The 27,394-nt window shown below is 36.9% G+C and overlaps 1 protein-coding gene across 1 annotated transcript; it reads right to left on the reverse strand.

Moving 5' to 3' along the window:
* Window positions 1-3,660: 3,660 nt before the first annotated feature.
* LOC124159401 (probable cytochrome P450 49a1) lies at window positions 3,661-27,394 on the reverse strand. The gene is made up of 11 exons (XM_046535187.1): window positions 27,230-27,394; window positions 15,119-15,415; window positions 13,036-13,282; window positions 12,268-12,384; window positions 12,116-12,192; window positions 10,470-10,671; window positions 9,376-9,544; window positions 7,953-8,122; window positions 7,369-7,447; window positions 6,531-6,779; window positions 3,661-5,060 (listed from the first exon to the last, which is right to left on the reverse strand). The coding sequence occupies exons 2-11, from the start codon at window positions 15,387-15,389 to the stop codon at window positions 4,947-4,949; spliced, it is 1,695 nt and encodes a 564-aa protein (XP_046391143.1). The 5' UTR covers window positions 15,390-15,415; window positions 27,230-27,394; the 3' UTR covers window positions 3,661-4,946.

The following is a 27,394-nucleotide window of genomic DNA, read 5'->3' on the forward strand; positions in this document are numbered from 1 at the left end:
ACAATTTATGGAGACGAAGAAAAGAAATTAGCATTAGCATTAGGATATCTTTCCATGCTATTTTTCATAATCATTCCTTCAGATCAAAGGCATGTACATCACACGTTATCAGATCGGTTTTGCAGCGCACATGATACATAACGCCGTTCAAACAGCTGCTGTTTTTTTGCCCGCAGATATGAAAAATATTGTCATTAAAATATATTTCTATTTTTACATTACACTGTGCGTCTTCAAATGCTGAAAGAATTTTGTGAAACTGCGGAAGTCGCATGTATAAGAAAATACTTGGTTACTGTAAAACGCGCTAGTTACCTCTTTCGTCAGCTGTAGATAGAATTTTTAAATTATACCACACCATGAATTCCTACTTTCTATATCAGGCTTAATGCCCTACAGTTGTAGAAGATAGTTTTGAAAAATAATCCTCAAATTTAGCTAGAGTTTAAAAACAATCAATCACCTTTTTTTAAAATGCTATTGAAGTTATTGAGGGTGATAAAATTTTGGTAATCTAAGTAGTGAATGAAGTTTAAAATATCTGAATCAAGTCAGAAAGTCAAAGCGGTCGGCTAAAATCTCTATGACCTTTGACCCCCATTACGACTTTCGGAGGTCAAAATAAATTGTTGTACGGATGGATGAACTGCGTAACCGACTTTGACACCCTTCAAAACCTATGGTTTGACACGTTGGTTGTCATGATGGCCAGACATTTAACTCTATGACCTTTGAGACCTCGGTGGTCAAAAAAATCAAAAATACGGATCTATTAACTGAAAAATCGACTTTGGCACCCTTCAAAACATATGGTTCGAAACCTGGGTGTCACGATGGCCGGACGTTTACCTCTATGGTCTTTGACCTCCGTATTAACCTTGGAGGTCGATTATTGAATAATACGGGTATTTGGACAATACCAATGACTTGGGTGCCCTATAAAATCCATGGATCGACACCTTTGTCGGTATGCTACTCTTTTTGCCACCCTTATGACCTTGACGGTGACCTTACTGGGTCAACGGTTAAATTTTCGTAAATAAAAGTGTTATTTTCGGGTTTCTCTGGTCCAAAAACCTAAGAATTGACATCTTGGTCAATGAAATTCAGACTTTTTCTATCTCGACTTTTTAAACATTTAAACCCCAGAGAGCAAATTCAAGTTTGGACCCACATTGTGAGGTCAAAAGGTCAAAATTGTAAAATATTGCTTACACTCAAAAAATCTTAGGCCCTTTCCCCATAAGTGTGCCAATTTTCATGAATATTGCTCCATGCAAAGTTATTAAAATTACATTCTTAATAAATGTATTTAATGCGATCGCTTCGTCTTGATTTATTTAGCTTTTTGCGCAGAGTCAAGGCTATAAAATGCCTTAGTTCGTCGTAAAAATATGTTTATTAAGTGTATAATCATTTTGCGTGCCCAATATCGTCACTTTTCAGCGACTTTGCAGCGTATGAGCGTTAAAATATCTCAAGCGCGCATACGGAATATCGTCTGCAGTCCCAACCGTGACGTCACGTTCCCTCATCCCACTCACTTCCCCGCCGTGCGATGTTGGCCACAGCGTTCCGCCCGAACGGCAGGTCTACTTACTTAAATGGTCTAAGGTTGCGCGCGAACATATTTTCTAAACTCATCTAAAACTGACAATCGGTTATTTCAGAACTCGTCCACCATCAGCGCCACCCATTCTCGGAGGGAACTTCAAAGAGGCTTTTTGTTTGATCAAAGGTCAATCCTTGGAGGACACATTATTTATTATTTATAGACTGATTTATTTTTTGAATAAATAAAAAAAATGATTTTGAAGAACATTATTCCGTAATAAAATATGATTAGTCGTCAACAATGTGCGGAGGTAATTTCCAATTTTCATTTAAGTTTAACAGCCTCAATTGTATTTATGTACTATAAATAACGTACTATTTTTGCATTTGCCAATTTATCTTAATTGCTTCTTTAATTCATATACCTATTTTTTCAATTATTATGGCGTATTTCACTTTTTTACCCTCATCCCCTAAAACGTTTTCCAACTGTGGGAATAGCAGGTTGCATGAAGTCACCTAAAAGTATAATGAATGAGTATGGGAATGCCTTCTCTTTAGAAATGGCTGAAAGATACCTGAACATTTAGAAAGTGTATAAAAATGCGAATCAAATTTTTATTTGTGCGTATTCAATGCTTCTTTAATTAAATTTTAATTCCAGAGAATAATTCATATCTATGCTCTGTATGGGGAAGGTGGTATGTAGATAAAAATAGGTAAGAGATCAAAAAATTTTATTCATGATAAAATTAAATGCAGTGATATTTCAAGAAACGAACTTTGCATGGTCGAGGTTAAGGTTCAGAGGTAGACCCAATACTTATACCTGACCTTCCAGTTCAATTCATAAGAGGACAGGAGGTTGCATAAGAAAAATAAACCTGTAACCTAACCAATCAGTGAAAATCTATAGTAGTTAAGATGTTTTTTTGGATAATTTTTGCTCTTTAAAATTAATTTTGAATACTTCATCAGCATTTGCATTTATTGTACCTTTCAAATTTAATATAATAAGCCTTAGGAATGGAAAATAAATTTCTGATACATCAACACACATTTTTTTTTAAAGAGAAGGACTTGAAGATCAAGATTTCATATTTATAAAAAAGAGAAAACAATGGTAGAAAAACATCATTGTGGAAAAAGAAGGACCAATATATGTACACAGTGAAAGAATTCGTCTGTGTTTGTTACTGTCCATAACGATGCAGCCAGCAATGGTTGCAGAATCTTGGAGGTCAAAGCACCATATACAGAGTCTCCTAAGATGACCAGTGATACTTCAACTCTTTAGCTAACTCATAATAGGAAATTGGACGTAGCAGTAAGGATACCAGGAAGATAATTGTATAGTATAAGTTTATTATAGATAGGGAAGGACAGTTTTTATCAAATTATTTGATTGAAAGGCAAGCCACAAGTCTCATCTCATGAGTGGGACTTCATGATATGGAAACATGGATGTTGAGAGAATAAGATAAGGAAAGACTAGTGGTGTGATATAGGGGTGGAGGAAAAATCAGAAGATGAGACAGACAGAAAGAAAAGGTAATGACAAAGTTCCTAACATGATGGGTTAGCAAAGGATAATTCTTGAGGAGTTCGAGGATTAGGACCAAGTCATCAAACAAGGACAAGTATGACTGAAAACTGTGATAAAGGGAACATTGAATTAGCTTCAGAAAAATTAGTTTTATATTTTCTTGGAAATGGATTTAACCCTTTCACTGCACAAATAAGCTAAAATAGGCTACTGAGGGTTCCTGGTGGCTACTGAAGGGCAATAAAAATAAAAAGAAGAGTAAAAGATGTCCTCATGACATCTACTTGAAGAACTTCTAAGCACCTATGGACTCAGAGAGTAGAAGCATATTTCAAATTGTCAATAGACGATGGGAGCAGTCTGCTAAGGGGACGATGCTTATAGTCGATGGTAGCAGGTTAAGGATTAATAATTAAAATCAATTAAAAGATTAGTCGTATTCATCCATGTAATATGCACGCAAGACAGTTTGCACGAGGACTTCTTAGACTATTTTTCAGTAGAGTTTTCATAATGCCCCCATGAAATGATATAAATTGTCAATGAATGTATTTACCATGATCACTTTATGTTTTTTTATTATTTTATACATAGATACATTGGACAATAGCATTAGGGGAAACAATATAGTTTTGTTACATCACAGGGAAATAAAATAAATGATTGACATCAACTGAATAAAATGTAGAGGATGGCATATTGCAAATTTACTCACTATATCATGTCAATAATTTGCTAGAAAAATCATTAAAAAGTATAGTCTTGCATTATGAAGTATGAGGCACAATATTAATTGTACATGAAGTTGACCTAATTGGTGAGGCTGATCCCTTGCAAGCAAACACAAGTCAGGTACATAGAGTAGGGAGCTAATCCTTCTCAAACTCCTTCCTCCAATTATCAATTTTTAAATTGCTTAATTACGGTTATAATTAGGTATGGGTTCATAAGTACATGTGCCTGAGTCCCATGCTGCATATAACCAATTAGAAATTCAAACAGGCAGCATTGTTTCATAATTGCTCTGGCTCAAAACAGGCACTTGACATTTTTCAAGTATAAGTGGCTATGGAGTTAACCTCCTCCAAAGAGTAACTCCCTAATTTAGCACCCCCTCAAGAATAAAAATAAAATTAAGGCTACAGATGTAGAAATATCCCTGTTAAATTGGGCTTATCTCTGTACCAGTAAATTATAGCCAACTCAACAACAGTAGCTCCCTTTGTCACGGCTGCCAATTAAGCTTCAACGTATTCTCATAGAAAAAAGCATTGAAAAGGTCTTAATGCACATAAAATAAAGTTCATTGAGTTGTATATTTGAAAATATTAATGGATATTCACATTTAAGAGATTTTGATAGTTCCTGATACTCCTCAGAATGAGCACAATGGATTCTTCATATATCTCGTCCAAAGTTCTTTAGACAGTCAAAATCATGATGATTAACTCTTTTATTTGAGTTATATGTTTAAAAAGTAGAGTGTTATTATGAAGAATGAGGAACAATATTAATCGTATATGAGGTCGACCTGATTGGTGGGGGTGAGGTTAATATGGCAGATAGATTATCCCAATTGTGAAAATAACCCTTCTTATAGTGTTTTATATGAGTCTTGAGTCTTCACATTCTAAAATCCAAGCATAAAATATGAATCAACTCAAATAAAACTTTACAGATTTCCAATATTAAGTCTGGCATCCTTCAAATAACACTCTGGGCCCTGTCAGAACACCCATGATAATTAAATGATGATCATATTCCATAAGAGGTTTAGCAGATGTATGGCAGAAGATATGCAATTTACAGTACATAAATACTTATTTTTATTTTGGTAAGTTATTTTTCATTCCTTCCTCTCAGAAATTTTGAACCGCAATGGATCCTTTGGCATGCTCAAAACTTTGTGTTCATAACGAATCTCTCCATGGTTATATTCAACTCGGAAGTTCCTGAAAATCTGATAAGAGAAAATTATTGTAATAAAAGTAAGTAGTATGAGAGAATGCATATGTTGTAAGCAGTGCTGTAGTTGGGAAAAAATTACGCGGTACGCCAAAAATTGCCAACAGCTGAATATGTATTATACATCCGGCTGCGATTGAAATGTCAAACTCCAACTCTTATATTAGTTAAGTTGTGCCACGAGATAACTCTGTACAAGTAAATAATCATTTCCGATTTTTCTTTCTGAAATCCATTGGACAATTCACAGTAGGGCTCTTTCTTTTTCAGATTTAAAAAGATAGTTTAACCAGTACGCTTATAATGAGTTTGGATTTTACAGGGTATGCCGTACCGGCCCAACTACAGCACTGGTGGTAAGGTTGTGTTACATAGTGGTCACGTGATCTCCTAGAATGCTCTAAGGTTTGCAGTTGGTCTAAGTCGGTAATCTTTAATCCATGTATGTGTGACATGGTCTAATGATTGTAATTGCTATTTAATAAATATTAAAAGAACCTACAAAAGATATGCAGTGAGTGAATATATGAAGTCACTTACGAAAATTATGGAAATGCAACAGTGTGCAACTACCCAGTGAGAAATGGGTGGTGGGATTCGCGTGGATATTACAGTGGAGATTTGGTGGTAATGTAACATGGATACCGCATTATATAGAATATTTTATACTAATCACTATAGATCTAATTGAAATCAACGTTCCACGTGGGTCCAACCACTCAATATCCATCTCCACCGTATATCCAGGAGTCAACGTGGGTTCCACGTGGATTCCACCACCCATTTCTCACTGGGATTTGATTATGGGTGAATGAATACAAACACATTATAAATTTTCACCAAATTTATTTGCTGGTATGACGTGCTTCGTTCGCCTTAGTGTCGAAACACATCGTTCCAGCAAATAAATTCAGTGAAAATTTACAAAGTGTGTTTACATTCATTCAACATGAATTTTCACAAAGTTGAAGCAGAATATATTGATCCCATGGTTATAGGTATTCCGCTGGTTGAGATGGATTTGCATGGAACATGTTATAAATCAATTTGGCCTATGCCCTCATTCATATAATTCATAATGCTCAAATCTCTTGTCATGCTCCTTCCAGCATCTCAGGTCTACATTTCTGGTCCAGAAAGCCCTATGATCCTCATGAGTCTCCTCCCCAGCCTTTTCTCTGCACTTCTATGCAGCATTCATCTCACTGACATTTTTAATTTAATTCTTACACACATAAATACCTCCTTTTGCAAAGCCATTTCCTTGGTAGTATTCTTAAGATAAGCATTGAAAAATGCAGGAAGCTTCAATAATGACACCCTCTATTATTTTTAAGTAGTGGTAGTGGTCCCTAGTGGTGACAATTTGAACTCTGCAGCAAAGTATTCCGATTTAATATGTGATGTTCTATTATCCTTGGAACTGGTTAATGTATTTAACTTTTTTGAATCTAAGATAACTTACCTTGATTAAAAGTATGTATAGTTCCATTTCAGCAAATCTCCTTCCAACACAACTCCTTGGGCCAAATCCAAATGGAAGCAAACCAAATGGTGGTGGCTTCTTAGTTGTGGTAGAGTCAAAATCTTCCTTATTGCCAGTGGTTTCAGCTGTTGGCCGTGATTTTAGCCACCTCTCTGGTACAAATCTTTTACTCAGAGGAAAAAATTCTTCAGAGGTGTAGGTAATTAGGGTTGGCATAATAACAAAGGTCTATAAAAAAGGAAAAATACCTGTGTTAAAACATTAAACCCAGTGATTTCATTTAAGTATGATAAAAATGTTCAATAGTAGTTTTAATCTCAGTTTGAAGATATCTGGGGGGATAATTTGAGCTCTGGCAAGAGAAACGAATGGTTGGTGATTTGCATCATAAAGGGCACCACAAAAATTTAAAGCATAGCAGAGAAGTAAAACAATTTCAAATTTTGAAGCAATTAAATTGGTAGTACAAATGACTGAATACATACTATGAATAATTGACTTGATGGACAGCAACATTGACAGAAGTACATATGTACATATATCATTCAACCAGCGGTGCCCATCCCTTCCAATAGTGAAGACATAATTCCCCTAAAAAAAGCAACTTTTTCCCCCACCACTTTATATCATGTAATATTTTAAAATCCCCCAAATATTTTTTGCAACAAAAAACTTTTTCTAGTGTGCGAATTGCACCATAAAAAAGTTATCTCTAGCCATTTCTTATCTATTCTCTTTGGGACGCCCTAACTCAAACTCCTGCTCTAAAGTAAACTATAAAAAAGTCAATTGGTGCAGCACCCATAATTTCACTTACTCCTGCAGGCACCTTGTAGTTGCCTATCACAGTATCCTTGGCAGTAACCCTTGCATTCCCGCTAAATGGTGAGGCAACCCTGAAATACAGAGATGGGTCTTATGTCTTACTCCAACATTTCAGAACCTTCACATAGGGAGTAGATTCCATTTTAAAAAGTGATTCCTATTCACTCCTTACAGAACAGAATCCTTGATATAGTTACTCACTTATGAAAGTGAACATAAAAGGATGAAATAAATGTTGCATTGTAAAGCAAGTAAGACTAAATTTGTTGTTTTCTCATTTATTTGTTAAAAAAATTGAAAAAACGTTCTTCAAAAAAATACTTCAACAAAGAAATGCATGAGAGGTCTGCACGTCATGAAACCTCAGTATACAGGGTACCTACTTATGTCATTCCTAATATGAAACACTCTTCTGTAAACTAAATGAACATAGATGGGACAAAGGAAATAGAGGAATAAAAGAAATCATGCAAGCAGGGTTCCCTGATTTAGTTCTTGTTCTAACCTTAGCTGCTATTGTTTATCATTTTTAGCCTCTGAATATAGTTTGAAAGCTTTACCTGCAAATTGGCTTACCTAAAGACTTCCTTGAGACACCCTCTCAGATACTTCATGTCCTCAAGAAATTCTTCCTTTATTACATCATCTTTTCTGGGTAAAAATTTCTTCAATTCTTGGTACAAAAGTTCTTGCTTATCTTGATTTTTACTCAAGCAATAAATGGCAGAGGCCATTGTATAGGATGACTTGAGGAAATGGAAGAAAAAGGATCATTAGTAAAATCCATGGATCTAAGACTTGATAAAGTTCATTGCCATTGATAAAGCTCATTGCTAAGGGATTCAACTCATATCCATTTTAAGTAAATACATAGCATGGATTTGAATAAAACATTGAATCAACAGAGTACATGAATTCTACTACATGCATAAAAAATTAATGCTAAAAATGGAAGGATGCAAACTGAGGAGGACAAGGTTCAGAGTAAGTGGAAGGAGAATTTGGAGGATCTGTATGATGGTAAGAACAGATGTGAGAGATGGAACATAGTGGAGGAATGTGTAGTAGAGGATGATGAGGTAAGACGGAGGATCATAGATGTGGAAATCGGGAGAGTCTTTCAGAGAGTGGAGGGGGTGGACAATATCCTGTGTGAGCTTCTTACCAAGAATTTAGTGAAGGGTGTTAGGGGAAGGTTTTTTTGAACTATTTCATTGGAGTGCAGGATCTATTAGGAAGGGGCTTGGCCATAAGATTTTTTGAAGACAATCCTAATTCTGCCACTGAAATGTGTCTTATTGGTGAGCCTGTCACCAATAGTGGCTTCATTGTTGTATTAAGTGGCAACGTCACTCCATGTTTTTCTGTGACATTGTTTGAATCAAGTGCATGTAATATCCTATTTCATGAGAGCTAATGATAGTTTTGCATTTTTAATCTTTTTTAATACATACAGTTCGTTTCTATATTTGCAATAAGTAAATAGGTATGCCTGGTGATGGGCATGAGGATGTGTATGACCTTCCCAGTCTTAAGCCATTAAACAGCACTAATGGAATACACTCTAATCATGGATTTCATCCAAAGAGCATCAAGGCACAATGCAGGAGTATGTTGCCACCGTTTACTAAGTACATACTAGAATGGTGATGTGGCTGAGGGCTTGCTGTTAAGCCATCTACATTTCAACTCTAACAAGAACTAACTGTATTTCCTATTACATCACTGAGCAGTCTGGTTATTTGTTCCTCTGTGATATGCCTGAGAAATGACCAATTCTGGTAGTACATATGATATAGATAACAGATTTTTCTCATTGAGTATGGTTTTAATTGACTCAGTCTTTGTTGCAGATTAATAGAGAAGCACATTATCAAACTCAAGGAAGAGATAAAAACTATGCTCTCCAGGTGTTGAGGTACCAGGAGTCATCAAAATATCCATTTCAAATTGAGTGAAGGTGATCTGAAGTTTTTTTCTCAATTCAATTAAGACTTACCGTGTCTACCCCTCCAAAAATCATCTCCTGTGCCATTAGAGCTGCTTCTTTAGGGCTAGCTCGCTCCAGTAGCCTCTCAAGCACACTGGGCTCACCTTTACTTGAACTATCCATCTGTTTTTGGGCCTGGGCTCGTTCATATGCAGCATCTACATATTTGGTGGAAATCCTGTGGACAGTGAATGAGTCTCATTAAGCTAGGAAAATCAGACGTTAAACAAATTTTTCTTAAACTGAATGCATTGTATGCAAACACAGTTCTGCATTATCTTTACTGCATTATATTTTCAAATATTAAATATGGAGGATACCCTGCTCTACTGTGCAATTATTTTTGAGGAACGAAATTCAGCTCCACACCAACTAAAGGAAATGATTTTGGCATACATGCCTGGTATTCAATCTATCAAATCCACCACAAAATATTACTCCAACTTCAGTACCTGAATAAAATTAATGGAAATACTGACAAGTCAGTTGCCCAGGCATGTAGCCAGAAATTTGCTTGGGGGTTATTTGGGTGGTTGCCTTAACTTGTAAATATTTTGTCAATTTTCACGCATCGGAGAATCATTAATTTAATTAAAAAAGCTATAAATTTCATTTTTACCACGCTAAAATTTATGTAAGTAGTCACCATTGGTTTTTCACCTAAACAGCCATAATTATACTATGGCATGGTCTCCATGGGTGTTTGTTTTTGAAATCTGCCTGTTTTTTTTTGTAAAGAATTTAAATGTTAGGACACTGGTGGTAGTACTTCATACACAATTTTGATAAAATTTTGGAACTCAGACCCTGATTTCACAATCAATCCAACATTTAAAAATAATAGAATTTCAGAGTATGTGCTGTGTGTAAGTGAAATAATTGTGGTTGGATGAGAGGCTGAACCCTTCAAAGCCTATTCCTGTTTGCCTGCAGTTGCCAATATGACCTTAGATTCTACCACTGTCCTCTTTAATCAACTGGGAACATAAATAAACAATGTTCACTAGCAAAATATTCAGTCAGCCTATGGAGTACATATGTCTTTAACTACTCTAAGTTATTCCTTAGTCATAGCATTCATTAAGATTTTATAAGACACTTACTCAAGAAATATGTCCAAGGCTCTGACAAATCTTTTCCAAGAAGGTGTCGAGTAATACTTCCAAATGGACAAACCCATTTCTAGATCAAACAAACAGTCAAAGAAATCACCGACTGCATCTATCATCTTCTGGCCTTCTGAATCTTGAGGCAGATTCTCCCGCAAACAACCCAAGCGAGTGTCCAAGGCAACATATGCAATAGCTAAACAAAAAGAAAGTGCATAAATATTTTCACGGCCATTGAAATAAAGTGTTAAAAAGATTATAATTTATTTTTTTCAATGACTTCAATTCTACAGATTAAGGAAAAGGAATGCATATGAATTAGAATTATATAGTAATTACAACACTAAAAAACTACTTTAAATTATTTTAGGAATAAATAATAGCGTACAATTCTGGGAGAGTGCAATTTTAAAAAGCTGACTTTAAACACTAATTATTAAATTATTTCAAATGAAGAGAATTATGGGTAACCAAGTTAGAAATGAACCAATTTACGGACAAAATTGCACCCAAGAGAGTGCCAATTAATTAACCTTTGACCAACAGTTCTTTGAATAACTTTCCTATCCGTCCCTAAACAAATCTCCTGATATTGCTCCCTGAACCTTACAATTCTCATTTCCTACACTTGCATCTGTTTTCTCTCATGTAAAGTAAAGGCCATTCTGAGGGTACTGTGGAAACCTAAATGCTGGGAATACAGTTTTAAGTGAACCTCCTCTTAGTAAAATAGAAATATATTCCTTTCTCCAAAACCTACCCAAAAAAAATTCCTGTCTATGGCCTTGCAGACAGCTGATGGGTCCACAAAATTGCTTAATTATACCCTAATTTGTGAAGAATTGATTTAGCGGGGCTGCAAAATGTTTTAACATGTGTTATATATTATATTTCCAAACTTAAATAGATCTCAAATTTTTGAATGGTAAAAAATTAAAATTTTAATTTTTAAATTTATAGGTAAATTTTAAGGTCCTGAAATAAGAATTATTCTTTTTTTAAGGCTTGAAAATTTCAAAGCCTTACTCAATAGGGTCTTTGGAATGTAAGAAATATGATGCAAATTTTTCTGATCCATGAATTCATAGTTTTCCCCATGTGTTTTTTTTATCTAGACTTAAAACACCAATTGTTCATTAAAATCAATATGTCATAGGAAAGCATAGGATTACTTGATGTGTTTCAAGTTTCAGTTGAGATGAAGTTTGATGCATTGATGGGGTATATTCTAAATAAATTCATAGAATTTATTGTTAAATTTATGATGGATGGATAATATTTTGAAGCAATGAAATTAAAGAATGGTTATAAAATCAAAGAAATGCACAAAAAAGAGAATTTTAATGGTAAAGGCACCAAAGGTGTAGAGAATGATTGACACAAGAACCAAAGACAACTCTTCTAAGTACTTTTGTCAGCAGATTATCTGCATTATATGAATGGTTATTGCATCCATAAACACAAATGAATAGTGCTCCACTGCACTTAAATTTCACCAGTAAGAACCTTTTTGTAAATAATTGGAATGCATTTTTAAAAAAGGACCTCAGATTTTCAGTGAAGAAAAATTTAAGTCTCTTCCTCAAACAAATGAACATGTTTTTATGCATGTAAGGCATTTATTATTTATGGCTACTCACATTCCAGGGCCCACTTGAAAAGTTCATTCATGAAGTCTGGTGGCATTTCATCATTCTGATCCTTGATGGCTCGCATCCTACAAAAAACATGCACTTGTTATCCTTCACTCTTGTATATTCATTATTTGGTCTCCCTCAGGAAATCACCTTACCTGTCCACAAATTCCTGAGCTACACTAGAAATAGGTGGAATGTATCTCATAGATGTACGTGGCTGCATCATTGCAGGGTTGACTCGACTGCGTGACTCCAACCACTTTGGTCCATTTCTGGAACACAAAAATGGTCATAGCTGAGGGCTCTCTGTATCGGTTGACAACAGAATAGAGTAAAATAAAGTACTACAATCCATGTAGTGGAACAGTTTCATGTGGACATAGTAATATGAATAAGAAATTTTCTGCTTGAATGGTAGCATATATTTATTTGTATGTATATTCATCATATGAGTTAGCCATGTTTTTCACCATGTTTTCTGTGCTAGCATGTAAGTAATATTTATCTTCCATCATATACATACCTGAAAAAGTTGTTATTATTCCAGTTAATCAATAAGCTGAATGCGACTTTGAAAAAAAAAAAGTTTCCAAAGGCATCAACGAACAGCATAATTTTCAGCAGAAGGAATGTATGGATTGCGGACAGTATAATTTAAGGGCGAAGTTATGTAGAGCGGGTAATATAGCTTCAGGGTGTGCAGAAGTATGTACAGCGGGTAGTATGGATTCAGGGATTTCAGATACCGAAATCACAACTTTTTCCAATTGCTCGTGAGAATCAAGGGTTATCTCTGTATTTTTACCGGTAGCCTAAAATTCCCATTATTCCCTAGTTTTATCGTATTTCCCGGAAGGTTTGTAACAAATGAAATGCAGAAGTGCACTATTCCAGTGAATATGGTAAAAAAACGGAGAGCTTACTGGATCAGAACTCCGACGACGCCTTGAAAGTATTCCTTCCGCATCTCATTGCGGTAGTAAGACATGGTGGCCATGCCGCCCCTGATGGGCCACTGTCCCTCGTTCCGGAACACTACTTCCACGTCCTCCGGCCGGAACACGTACATCAGGGCCGGCTTTCCCGGAATACCCACCAGCTTCACGATTGGGCCGTATTTCTCGTACATGTGAAGGGTAAGATCGCGGGAGTCCCTGCCATAGTATTCACCTGCGGGAACAGGAATGCGGGGATCAGTGAGGAAAGGTGCTTTCAATCTGGCACTCGCGGTGAACTTTAGGGAGTTTTATGGAATGTAACATCAAAGATGGCGAGCTAAAATTTGGAAAAATTAGAGGAAATAGGGGGGACATATTTTTTTCCCTTAAAGTTAAAATGTTATCAACGTGTTTTACAACAATCTTGGCAATTTTATAAAACTTAATTCTACTTTTACTAACAGCCTTCAAATAAATATCGGTAGTCTTAATTCATCAACATTGTTCAATTAAAATTTATCCGATTCATGCATACAAAAAAACATTCAAGTAATCACAAGCATGACAATAGGGTAGTTTCCTTCATCAAAGAAAACGAAAGGCATTGATTGAGATTCGTAACCCACCATTAGTGTATTCATAATATACAAATTATTTGGTTTTAGAAATCCTAGTTTAAACGAATGTTAGTGGTCAATTTTAACCTCATTTGAAAAAGGCCAGATTGGCGCCCATGCGATTCCACTCCACGTGACATCACAGGGACCTAGTTTCTATACGAGTAGATAGGAGCTTTACATTGCCTGAGATTACTAATGCATGCATGGGGCACAGAGCTCAGGGAAACATCTCTTAATAATCACCTATTACAATTGCCTAAGGTCGGAAAGTTTCCTTCGTTTGATAGGGTATTAATAATCCTTATTTAAGCCAAGCGCTATCTGCTAGCAGGGTACTCTGCTACCTGCTAGCAGCCTGCATCGTAGCGGCCCTCATAGCCTCGCGCCAAGGTGGCCTCACACGGCGGCAGCCGGAACCAGAATGACGTCACACGGGCTTTTCCCGGCATTCATACTTAGCCGTCGCGTTTTCTCGCGCTTGAAAATTTCCACTTTTCAATTAATCGCGAAAAATAGATATCATCATTTAAAGATCTAAAAGCGTGGAATACGTACTCCAGGAGCAATAATCTTTCGATTTAGACAATAAAAAATAACAGGAAACCACTATAGTGGCGAAGTCTTAAGAGGGTAACTGAATGCGCGTTCCACTAAATATAAATTTAACGAGGGAAAATCCGTTTTGGATCCAGTTAGTCCGTTGTTTGCGGAAGTATTTATCGAAACGTTCTTCCCACGTTACGAAATGTATAAAATAAGCAGGGTTTCATTAAAAAAATATTCTCGTGCCTAGTTAAAAAAACTACGGTTTCATTAAACAATGTGACCACTATATCTAAATTATCCACGCTTTACCTGAATTTAGCAACGGTACACCGAAACAGATCGTTGATGTTATTTTTCCGTTTTAATCATACGAAGTAAAAATAACTTCTTACACTTTTTACGAGAGCAGAACGAGTGACAACTGAAGCCTTTGGACGATAACTATGGGATGGAATTCTGATTCGTAAGTTTAATCTTGAATTTCTTCTTCTTTTCTGTGTAATTTAACATGTTGAACGTCGCTAAGACCAGGTCATACCTTCATTCCTTGCTTTTTACTCATCATACAAGTATTGCCATTTACACATTGACCAATGATTTCGACAAAATTCTTCATTGGTGATGTTGGCGACTAGTATGGCGAAGAGGCGTAGTAAATTTTTTTTAGCCATGAGGGTTTTTGTGATGGTAATGCATTACCTAAAAATTTGCGCTAAATAAGGAGTTTAAAATTTTATGAGTTATAAATTTTCCATTCCGTTTTTTTTGTTTTTTTTTTCCTTATTGGAGGGTCTCCGCTCGCCATTAGTCTGGCGAATTATACATAAATAGCTTGAAAAGTTTGGGTCCAGGAGTATTTTCCCCCTTCCCTTCGATTCTGCCCCTCGGATATGAAGACTCACCGACGTAGGGCAAGAAGCGCCATATGTTTCCGACGATCGGCAGTGGCTTGGGCCCTGGGATCTCGTCGAACGGTTTCACCCCAGCGTCACTGGCAGTAGCTTCGGCAATTGCCTTCCGCGCAACAGTTGTATGTATTGAACGCCTTGTATTGCAGAGGAGACATCCGGAGGTGATAGCTGAGTTGATTGGCCGCGGAGAATATGGCTGCAGGAAAAGAGCAATCGCGTCACCGGCGGCCACACTTAAACGGCTAAGACAGCGATTCGCCATGTCTGTACCCAGAGGTTGAAGTTCAACTGTTTAAAGAAATAGAACGGGATGCTTTAATAATAGTGATTCCTTGGAATGGTGGAATACAGGTGATGTTGGAATGAGCTATTTTATACACAAATGGGGTAATTATGACATCCAATAAAAGTAAAAATTAATAATTCGAACATAATGCGTATATACTTAATGCGCTCCATGGATGATTTGTATTTAATAAATAATATCTTTCAGAACGATACGAAGAACCTATACTTAGAGCCCCCTTACGTTACCAGGTCCAATAGAAACAATAAAAAAAGAGAGATATTTAACATTAGGGATGGGTATAGGACTTGGTCCTCCTCTGTGTATTGATTGACTGAAATAAATGCTAGGCCCAACTCAGGCAGTCACGTCTCTTACAAAGCTCACTTAAAGTCTTGTTTTCTCTTACGGGTTAACGGCTGGCGTCCTAATACCACCCGCCTCTCGCCTATTGAGATGGCCTTGGGGCGGCGTGTAGGTGTTCCTTGTTAGTATGAGCTATTTTTTATGCTGATATGACTATATGTGAGTAACGTGCAAAAAGTAAATGAAATAGATTTGGAACCTGTGCGTGAATGGTGATGGAATTTGGCGACGGAAAATATTCCCACAGACCCAGAATCTAACTACGGACCTTTGGTTATCTGTGCCAATGACCAGACCCCATCATCAAGATCCCTTGTTCCCCACAGTAATTTTATCGTGACCCATGGTGCTATCAACGGTCAATTAAGGATGGGAACACAATAGAAAATGGACATGTATGAGCGGAGACCTCATGCCAGCCCACAGAAAAGGTTATCCTCGACTGGAAATACATGGAACCTTTGTCTTTTTGAGCCAATGCACAGACTACTACGCTATCATAGTACCTTAATAAATGAGAATGATGTGAAAATGATGATTAAAAAAAATTCACTGCTTCAAATCGAAGAATATTGGCTATCTTATGCTAGATAGAGCTAACCATCCATTCTTGATTCGAAAAAAAAGAAATGCGTCAGTGTACGACACGAGAAAAAATTGGTTACCGAACCAATATTTATAAGGTAATTTATGAGAATTAAAAATGGGTGCCAAGATATGAAGTGAAAAAAAGGGAAATGGTAACATCGATAATGCTGGGATATTTGAAAAAGTATATGGATAAGATCATCTCAATTCGCAACGATATATGAGACAATGAGACACGAATAACACAGCATAAGTTGATACGACATACGACAAACAAGAACTTATGAATAACATCAACCATTATTTCAATCTGCTCATTTGTTTCACAACCACACACACTTTACAACTTCACAACCAAGTTTCTAATTTATACTAAAAAATATGCTATCTACAAATACATGAAATAGAGGAATTCTGTCAAATTTGATTGACAATCTGGAATTCCACGAAGAACAAGAAAAAGAATCGACCATGAGCAAAATCAGAACTAATTGGAATGCTAGAGCTCGTACGATATATCTTGTTTCTGAAGGAAAATTTACTCAAAGATTCGAATGTATAGATTTATGTTAGCGTTCTGTATGGTTGTATAAACTCAATATCAGATATCCGTAATTGTATTTTAAAGCTGTAAATTATTTTTATGGCCTTCATTTTCTGTTCTTTAGAGGTAGCCAATACAAAATCCCTATCTCATTGTTCTCATCAGGTGCTTGAGGGCATTGATATATTTGCTCCAATACTTATTAAATGCGTTTCGAAGATCGTCAGAACTAAATTTACGAAGATTTCACAAAATTTTAGCATGGTTTACTTAACGGAGTTCGTTACCTACAAGACTTCATTTCCTGGTAAATCCATCGCATTTTCTTTATTCATGAACATCTTGATCTTGTTTTAATTCTTACAGAATTGAGGAAAACAAAATATGGCCTTTTCCGGTTATCATTTTCCACATTATTTACCATTTTTTAATCCCTTTTACGAAATTTTGTATTGACGCGTCGTTTAGATAAGCTATCCGATTATCCCACGTTATCACTTGATACGGTGACTTAGCCAATTTGAAAATCATTTGCCCTTGTAAGATATTATTTATTGTTCCGCAATGATTAAATATTATTCGATCAAATTGTAAAAAAATAGTCAAAAGTTATCTCAGTGTACAAAGTACTCGTCTTATCTCTAGATGTGATCCGATTTGTTTGAGTAAAAATTTGACTTTTTTTTCAACAATTTAAATCCTTTTTTAATCAATTTTCAACGAAAAAAGCTACAAATCATTAACATCTTAACGTTGCATGATCAAATTCGCATATGTAATGCTTATATTAGTTTTAGTCTCTTTTAGTCCCAGCAAAGATTGCATATGGTAATCATTTCTGATAGAAGAGCCGGAACGCCGAGTGGGAGAAAAATGTAACTGTTTAAATAATTTCTGAAAATCCATTTATTAGTTGTCACTAAATTTTATTTTTGAAATAGTAAGTTAAATGCGTTTAGATTACAAAACAAGAGTTTGGACCAATCTGAGATGAAGTAATTGAGGAAAGTTAATGAAAAGTTATATTAACGTTTAAATATAAAAATTACAATTAATGACGTTCAATAGTTTTTCAAACATAGTGTTTTACACGAAGTCTTAGCTTTAAAATAAGCCTTGAAATTAGCTTTTAAATAGATGGAAGTACATCAGTTAAAGCACTTCTTGTGGCAAGTATGTGAAATAAAGAATGCGCATAAAATGCATAATATTTAATCAGAAAACGGTCTCGGGGTACTCTACGATACGACCCATACAGAAATTTCAATTGAAATGTGAGATCCTAAGGGACAAAAGTTTGTTTCATTGAGGTGGAATGACCTTTACATATATATTTTTACACACCCTCCTTCAAACCTGCATTCCTTAAGATTAATCTTTTGACTCCCTTTTGTCCTCAAGTCTCACATTCCTTTTCCACTGAGAAATATCGATTAGTCTTGATATCTAAATTCATAACGGAAAATGTCGGACGAATCAGGCTATAGTAATTGTAAATATTCCCTGCAATATTGAAGAAATATAATTTCCCATTTCAAGCAGATTTCATTCCGTTTTGACCTAGTTTTCGGAAAAGGCTTTTAATTAAATTCGCTTCGCGCTGGAATTTCGAGGGTCGCATTTTTATTTCCAGCTATCTATACATTAAGGCCGTAGACGGTGGATTACGTGGAGACGACAGTCGTAGGTGACATGCTGCAAATAAATCAGCATTGAAACCTTTTCGCTGCATCGTGCATTTGATTAATTTTGGCTTGGACAAGTGAATAGGCAAGTGAAAACTATAATACTTTTAAAATATCATACTAGAAAGTCGGTAAAAGCGGTAAGCGGCAAGTTAAAGGACAACATACATTTTGATGACCCCGTGAACCTGAGGACCGACGTAACTTATTCTTAATGTATGTCATCATTCTTTTTCCGTGTATTTTTTCTGTGGAACCGTAGGAACCTCACAACTATTTGAGGGATGGGACGGCAAATATTTCATGAAAGAGTTCTGATCCTGGTTATACCCTGCGAAATAAGTCTCGCTTTATCTCATCTGTTCTAAATTTTACTTTAAAGCCTTATAAAAACAGTCAGTAATACTTGTATGCATGCTTTTCAAAATCTGCTTTTCCTCACTTGCTCTATATAAAATATACATTTCTTTTTATCGAGTATCCAATACACCGAATCTTGAACTGTTCATTAATGATTTTGAGCAGAACATCGGATAAATATTGTAAGAGGTGTTTTTGGTTTTATTTTTTTTCTACGCCGATTTAAGCGTCGCAAGCCATTTTCAAAAGGTAGGTACTCTCCGTTATTCAACTAAAATAGTATAGGCGTAATTCTGGAAATCGCATAATTTTCGCCCCACAACTCCCTCTCTTGAATTCTTCTCCGCGGGTCTGGTGAAGCAGCAATCACAAAAGATGTGCTTGAGTCGGGAGTGCATCCACGCTAATGATACCCTTCCACCATGAGTAATCCAGCATTGTAGATAGTTCTCAGTCTGAAAAATACTAATTTTTGTTCTTAATTAAATCTAGTATATACGTTGAATTTAATGCAGTTCCCCAATTTCAATCCTTTATAGGTGAATATTCGAGAATAAGTAGGTGTTTTCAAGAAAGGTATTCCCATGAAAAGCAAAAGACTCGGAAAATCTTATTAATATTTTCTCGATGCTTTTTATGAATCAGTGGTGTTACTGAAGAATAAACAATTAGCTAGCCAATGAGAGAATGATAAGGGTAGCGAAGAATATAAATCTTCCCCGAACGTACAAACTTGAAACACTTCATAGAAAGAGATAAAATAAACCACTGAAAGTTTTAGGGAGGCACGAATCACATTGTAAACTAAACATTAAGGATCGATATACGCACCATTGCAGCAAGTCGACCAGAACCAGGACTCGCAGTTTCAAGATTTAGGTAAAGAAAGGGTGTAAACCAGGGGCGCAGCTAGGAATTAAAGCTAGGGGGGGTTTTAAGCGCAACTAATACTTACGGCTGTGGTGGTATTGCATACCCACCAGGGTAAGCAGGAGTTGCGGGGGCCCTCCTTCCGAAAATTTTTAAGAATAATGGTTCAAAATGGCTAGTTTTACGGCTTTCTGAGGGATATTTGTTAAATCCTAACGCTATTCTATAAGTAATACTGATCCAAATAAGTAAAATGGATTAAACTTAAGGATTTCTATGAGCTCTGGGGGGTTTATCCCCCAAAAACCCTCCCCCCCTCGCTGCGCCACTGGTGTAAACCGCGTGAGCAACCGCTCTGGATCGTGATCGTATCATAAGGTGCCTTTAACAGGGCCTCCACCACACAGATTTCCCAGAGTAATTGAGTTGGGACAAAGAACAGTCCCATCCGCGGGATACCGTTCGTCCGAGGGTCAACTCAGAGCTAATATTCAAGGGTGAAACGAGAAATGATCGTGTCGTGAAACAAGAGCTGGGATAAGAAGGGCATACTGGGAGAACCCAGTGATTAATCACACAAGCGTCTAAATGGGATCTGCAGTTAGTGCAGACAGCACACCTGTGCGCCGTGATATTCGTCAGCGTATATCCACACTCATGACACAACATGGCGTCGTAAGGAGTTTTTATAATAAGCAATCGCTTTCCGGCGGTCTTTTCTGGTCACTCTGCCAGTTGTTACGACTTTTGTGGTCCCCATGTTCCTGTAGGATCGTTTTTTCGGTGATGCCAAACCTGTCAAAATTTAATCCTAGGAATACTAAGCCGCTCTTGGTTTCCAAGCTTTCTGATTTTTACAGTGGGCATATGGCTCCCACAATGACTTTGATGCCATTAATAAGCTTCTCCACGAAGTTCAAATTCCTCGTTAGCATAGATTTTTTGAATCCAAAATTTCCCCAAAAATTAGAGGCACTGAGGCAGTTGGCAACTCTGTAAGAGATATATAATTAAGTTTCCGACAATATTACCTAGGGTTTGAGACGATTTTAGAGGGGGTCGATTCTATGACTTTTCGTTGTATCTCGTCTCGTTCGCCCCAAAAATTACCGAGAATCAGGCAGTCAGTCAGTGGTGGGAAGTATTTAATAATATAGTGAGTATTTGTACGGAAGCTTGTGCGCCAAGTGGCCACTCTCACATCCGCCTATGAGTCTGGAACATCATAAAGTCCTAGACTCTTAGGCTTATTGCAAATATTCTTAGATTATATTGAGCAGCTTAATACATGCAGCTGAATTTTTGCTATACTTTTCAAGTACCATTCTCTCTCACCCATCGCAAAATCTCGGCGTCAATCTTTGTCTATTTATTGAGTAGTTATGCGAAAATAGTTTGAAAAAAAACGATTTCTCTGCACGAGCATTTTTAAAGATCACAACTGCCGTCCTACTCATAGTTTACCTGACAACTAAGTGTTCGTGTTATGATAGAACACCCTTAATTTACCAGATATTTGTACGAAATAGATCCAGGTATGTTAAACAAGTTTATTTTTCAAAATAATGAAAAGAGTTAGTGTGCGGTAGCATACCCCGAACATAGTACTACATGGGTTGGATGTTAAAGTAAGTTTCGAGAGGGAGGATAAAATTGATTTTTGGTCGTACGCTTTTCGGATTCGAACCACTTTGCGACGTGATATTTATGTCGAAGTTTCCAGTGGCGCTATCGAAAGTGCGCTTCTCGAAAACAGGTTTCGTTTCAATATTAAAGGTATTTAAAATTATTTGAAACAAAAGACATAGAAAGGATCCCAGTATCGGACGTATGCGGGTTTCAGCATTTTGAATAAAAGTTATTATCCTGCTGTTCATAGCAATCTCAGAACTGCTGAAATGCCAGGGTGATATCGCATTTTATTGGTCTATACACATTATTTAGAACATATATAATCTACTTTTGAATGTCTCTTATATTCTTGTGAAGAATAGAATTCAACTAAATTAACGGCTTTGTGAGTAAAGATTACAAAAACTCACCTGATTCACATCTGGCGAAAAGAATTTTTAAAACATATCATCCAGGAGATGAATGAGGAACTGAAAGAAGAGCCAATATTAGATTTGAAAAGGTTATTTTCTGAATTTATAATTTTCTTGTCTCGTGATAGAACCGTCCGAAAATACCCAGTTTTCAGTTTCTAAATATCTCTCTGAGATCACTTGTTGCGCCAACATTTATTCTGTATATTTTCCAGAAAATAAAAATACATGACAAAAGTTGACAGGTACATGCAACATCTGCTATGAATATAATCCAAAATTCTCACTCGGCTGTCATCCGATGAAGAATTCATCCATTTCATCTGCTGACTCAGTAACAGATCACGAAATTCCAACAACATTCCATTCTCAGTGAAGTACAATTGTGCGGCCCAAAAAGACTTCTAGTCACGATTACTTTTTGGCTACATGCTGGGAAGGTGCTGAAGAAGCTTGCGATCTGTATTGTATGTTGTAACATTCGACCATCGTGGCTCATACATAAATAAGTCAGTGTATTCAAAAGGAATATGGAGTCGATATCCTTGGTAAAAAAAGGAAGTTTCTGGCTACACTACTTCTTCCAGCTTTAATAAAGCGCTCCCCTTTAGTGTCAACCGTGGACTTAGACTCATTCCCAAAGTTCAAGCCATATAATCGATGAAGTGGGGTGAAGGAATCAATGGCATCACACGTGTTGAATTCCTCATTGGCCAAAGACAATAGGCAAAGAAACATTCTAGAGAGCATTTTATTTTATACTTATGTTTCCAACTAAAATACAAAAACATTGAAGTGATATTGAATTCATGAGAGTGAGAAATTTAAGACGCTGTTGATTTGATTCCTTTTAATTGCTACCCTAACTTCTCTATAATGCTTGAGTTCATATTTTAAATTTGAGTACGTATGTGAATGCCTTTACTCGGATTTTATAGAGCGCTTATAATACAAATATAGTTGAATCACTTTCATAATTATTTCAGTGATGTATTAAATAATTATTCAAGATAGTCGGCATACTTTCGCACCCTTTTCTTTCCGTAACTAGGCTTATTTCGACCGGATTAAAAAATAAACTGAGGATGAATTTATTACAAGCTTCAACCTCAGAGTAAGGATGGGGGAGAGTGCGCTTTGGCTACTGCGCATGTAGTCAAGATCCCGCACTTACATCCCACACTTCCCGCACTTTTTCCCACAAGAAGAGTAAGGATTCCCGCACTTCTTCCCACGATCACGTGGTAACCATGTTGACCACAGAATCTGCTACTGCGCAGCCTGAAAGCGCCCTCTACCCCAATCCTTACTCTGAGGCTTCAACAATATATTTGCGACAATGCAATAGCAAAAAGGAGTGCGGGTTTTCTTGAAGGGAATAAAATATGCTCAGAATGATAGGGTGTAGCCATCTCGCTTCTGTGGGCGCATATGGGTTAAACTGTTGCGTTCTCATGTAAGTATGAATAATTTGGTTTAAAAACTTAAAAAGTACACATTTTTTATCATTCTACAGTGGTGGTTAATGGCTAAATTTGTTTCATTTTATACCTATTTAAAAGGATCTCCAACACAAATGAAACATTTAAAAATGATGAAGAATAACTTGTATTTAAAATCTTTATTCTAACAACATACTTCCTAAAACGGTCACACCAAAGATTTTTTTATGCTATCGCAAGTATTGAAACACCTGGGAGTAATGATAAAAATTATCTTTGAGAGATATGAAGAAAGTCCGTCTCATCGAAATCGCAGGTATATTTTTGTGACATGGATAGAAATACTATATGACTCATACGAAATAAAATTTTCTCTCTTGGACCGTTGGACGCGAACACTCAGAGATGAAATTTATTTACAGCCTATTTCGTATGCATCCGAGCACACTGTCTCCGCTGTTTTAACGAAGGTGGCGTGATTTGAACTGAGAAAAAAATCAGCATTGAACATCAAAATATTATATCTCGACAACCGGGGATTTCTCACTCTGTCTGCCGTGTCATAAATATTTTGTTATTCCACTCCATTCGCTGTATTATAAGCGCATTTTTCCGCCACTTAAATTCATCAGCAAAAATCACAACTCGAAGTCCTTTTGAGCCGTAAAATTTTAATTAACTGAGAATGGAAAATATTGATGGAATTTCGGGATCTGGTACTTGGCGGATGGATTTGATGAATTGTCCAATGTATGACGTCTTGGTGAGAATTATTGAGTGTTTTCAACGTTACGATTACATTCCCTTAATCATTATCATATCCTTGTACAGATATGGCTAAGGAGGCCATTGCAAGTTGGCTCTCAAAAGTCTATCATCCGTGAGGAATACAACTTTAGCTGAATTTGTCACACGACAAAAACAATCGATTGGTTTACGATCATCAAATACTTTCTATGATAGCGCTTCTTCCAAAACAAGAGCTTCAGTACCTATAACATTGCGACCCTGCCCTTTTTATTACTTGCTTGGAAAACCTTTTGAAAAATAATTATTTGTACGATTTTACACTTTCCCGGCGAACAGAATCGAACAATCGGGACTCGACCAATCCCGTCCCTCCTGATGTTGAGCTTCAACGGTCTCTTCAAGTATTCATTCAGTCAGGGGCGCAGCTAGGAATTAAGGCTGGGGGGGTTTAGGTGCAACTAATACCGGAGTGTGTGGGGGTATGGAATACCCACCAGAATAAGAGGTAGGTGCGAGATTAATAAATTGCGGAATTTTAAGATAAATGGTTCAAAATGGTGAGTTTTACGGCTTTCTGAGGGATATTTTATTAATACTTACACTATTCTATTAGTAATATCAATCCAATCAAGTAAAATGGATTAAACTTAAAAATTTCTCTGAGCTCTGGGGGGGAGTTTTATCCTCCAAAACCCCCCCTCGCTGCGCCACTGCATTCCTTGCCTTGAGAATGGGTGACGAGTCGGAACCCGAAACGTCGGCGCCTTTCAAATATCTTACCCGCGCGGAAACCTGAGAAAAGTTTAAATAATTATTTGATTTCCATGAAGAGAACATATCCTTAAGAGGGCGTATACTTCTCTCTCGATCGGCCAAATTATACATTTTTGGGCCGTATTGCTTACGTAAAACTCATGCTGCCATTTTGAAATATTTAGGACACGAATATTACAAAAGAGGATCCTCAAGTCGGCCTCCAAATGTTATCAACGACCGCACATTTCAATATGTTTACAGATGTCGCCACTCGCGTCGCTGACGGACAAATTGATCCGAGTAACACGGGGAAATAATTAAGGGTATTAACCAAAATTTATCATCATGATGATGTGATTTATCAAATTAATAACTCTTCAATGCTATTCATCGCTTTTGCAATCACCAGACTGGAAAATATTTGAAAAAAAGTGGATCGCATTGCACTCATCACAGCGACGCGGACGTTTTTGAAAGCCGATTAAAATGCGACCGAACTGGCAACAGAAATCAGCCTTCCATGGGATGGAATTGGGCCTCCTCTATGCATTCCCCTTGATTTAGAGTAAGTAAAGAGCATGTTTCTCTACGGAAGGGAGAATTGGACGTTGACAGTAGCAGAGAAGTCAAGAATGGAAGACTTCGAAATGTCGTGTTACCGATGAATTGAGCCGAGATCGAGCTCAGAGTCAACTAGGTCTTAAGTGCCCAGTTTTACGTAATATATAGGGGGTCTAATGCCAGTCTCATTTTAAAAGGAAAAGAAAGAAAGGCTAGAAGTAAAAAAATCTTTTATTTCCACGGCTCAGAAGGATGAGATAAAAGGGATCGACCGAGTAAGTAATGAGGAAGTGCTAAGAAGAGTGGGTGAAAGCCTTCTAAAACTATAAGAAGAAGATGAGGAAGCTTAGTTGGCCATTTCATGGGACATGATAGCGTGATGAAGACGCTTGTCGACGGGTGGGTGGACAGGAAGAAGGGAAGAGGACGTCCCCAAATGAGTTACTTAGGACAGAATATTAGGGATGTAAAGGAGAATGAAAAACGTCACTATGAAAAGGTTAGTGGGTAGGAGAGAGGAATGAAGAGCTGCATCAAACCACGATTGTTGACTTATGATGATGATGACGAGGGTGAGTAAGTTAGAATTAAGTCACAATTTGCCTGTATCTCAAAGATAAAAAAAATTGCGTCTAGGTAAATATTGAGTAAATTTTTTAAAATGAGGTAAAGCTTAATGTTGACCAAGGTCTACTTTAAATATCCCGAAATTTCCAGAAGATACATCATAAGTTAAAATTTCAAGCGAGTGATTCGCCGTCGAAAAAGACAGGTCGAGCAGAAGGGATGCGTCCTTTTAAGAGAATAAATCACCCTCGATATATCGTCGTTTTTCCTAATTTGTTTTCATTGTTTAAAGCTTACTTTACCATCTTCAAAAATTCAGGGTATATAAATTAGACCCTTTCAAAACTTGCCAACATCTCAGACATGAAAATTTTACCGACGTAATTTCTACAAAGATAAATTTTTATTTAGGAGGTACAAGCAAATGCTTACTTTATACATCCTGAAAATTTCACGATTCTAACACAACAAATATTTGAAAATAACATAGATGTTAATTAATCCTCTATTTGTATTCGACCTAGGCTTCCGTCTTAGGTGACGTCCTAGTGATGGCATGCAGGCCCGGACCTGGTGTGTGTAAGTGCCCCCGTGGGCAGATTTCAGGGGAGGCGGAATATAAGTTTATAAAGGTTTATTAAAAAAGTTATTTAATTTTCAAATTGAAGTATTTAGCAATAGTTATTAATTTACAAATAATGAAAAAATTATACGAATAAAACGTCTTAATTGCAAACATATGGTGTTCATTTCAACTACCGAATCTCAAAAAAATATCTTAGGGATGTATTTTGCCACTTATAGTGGTGGCGGCGGGCGAGGGAGGGGGCCGGCAAACTTATCTTTGCCCCCACTTACCAAACTCCTAGTTTCGGCGCTGATGGCATGAAATGCGGATAAACTAGGTCCGATTCAAACCAAGTTTGAACATGCCATCTAAGTATTTTCATTCACAGATGCAGATTCACAGTAACGCCAGTGACGGCGCCCTGTATGGGATTCTAAATGGGAGATTATAGTTTATAAACTCGTATTTAGTTGGGAAAAAATAAAAGATACGACTTTTCAAGCGGGAGTTATTCTTTATGTTGAATCTCCTAGAGTTCAACACGGTTTTTCAGAACTCTTTCCACTTCTCTCCATCGTAGATCCGCATCTATCTGCAGTTGATTTTATCGAGCTTCTGCCACGAATTTATCAGCAGCTTGGAAGTTATTCCGTAAAGACGCTAGGTATGGCATTCGAGCTGTGCGAGGCGGTTTCATGAATGACCGTGACTCACCTTAGAGGAAGATGGCTTAACCTGTAGAGCGTAGAAGAGCTCCGCTTCGCCTTACACACAGCAGGGCCAATCCACCGCTTTCGCGCCAACCGTACACATTGGCAGCAGTGACGCAACGAATCTCGCTTGACTTCGAGGCCTTGAGTGAAACTGCTTTAGCGTGGC

Source organism: Ischnura elegans, chromosome 5 (genome assembly GCF_921293095.1).
Source record: "Ischnura elegans chromosome 5, ioIscEleg1.1, whole genome shotgun sequence".
Taxonomy (NCBI): Eukaryota; Metazoa; Arthropoda; class Insecta; order Odonata; family Coenagrionidae; genus Ischnura; species Ischnura elegans.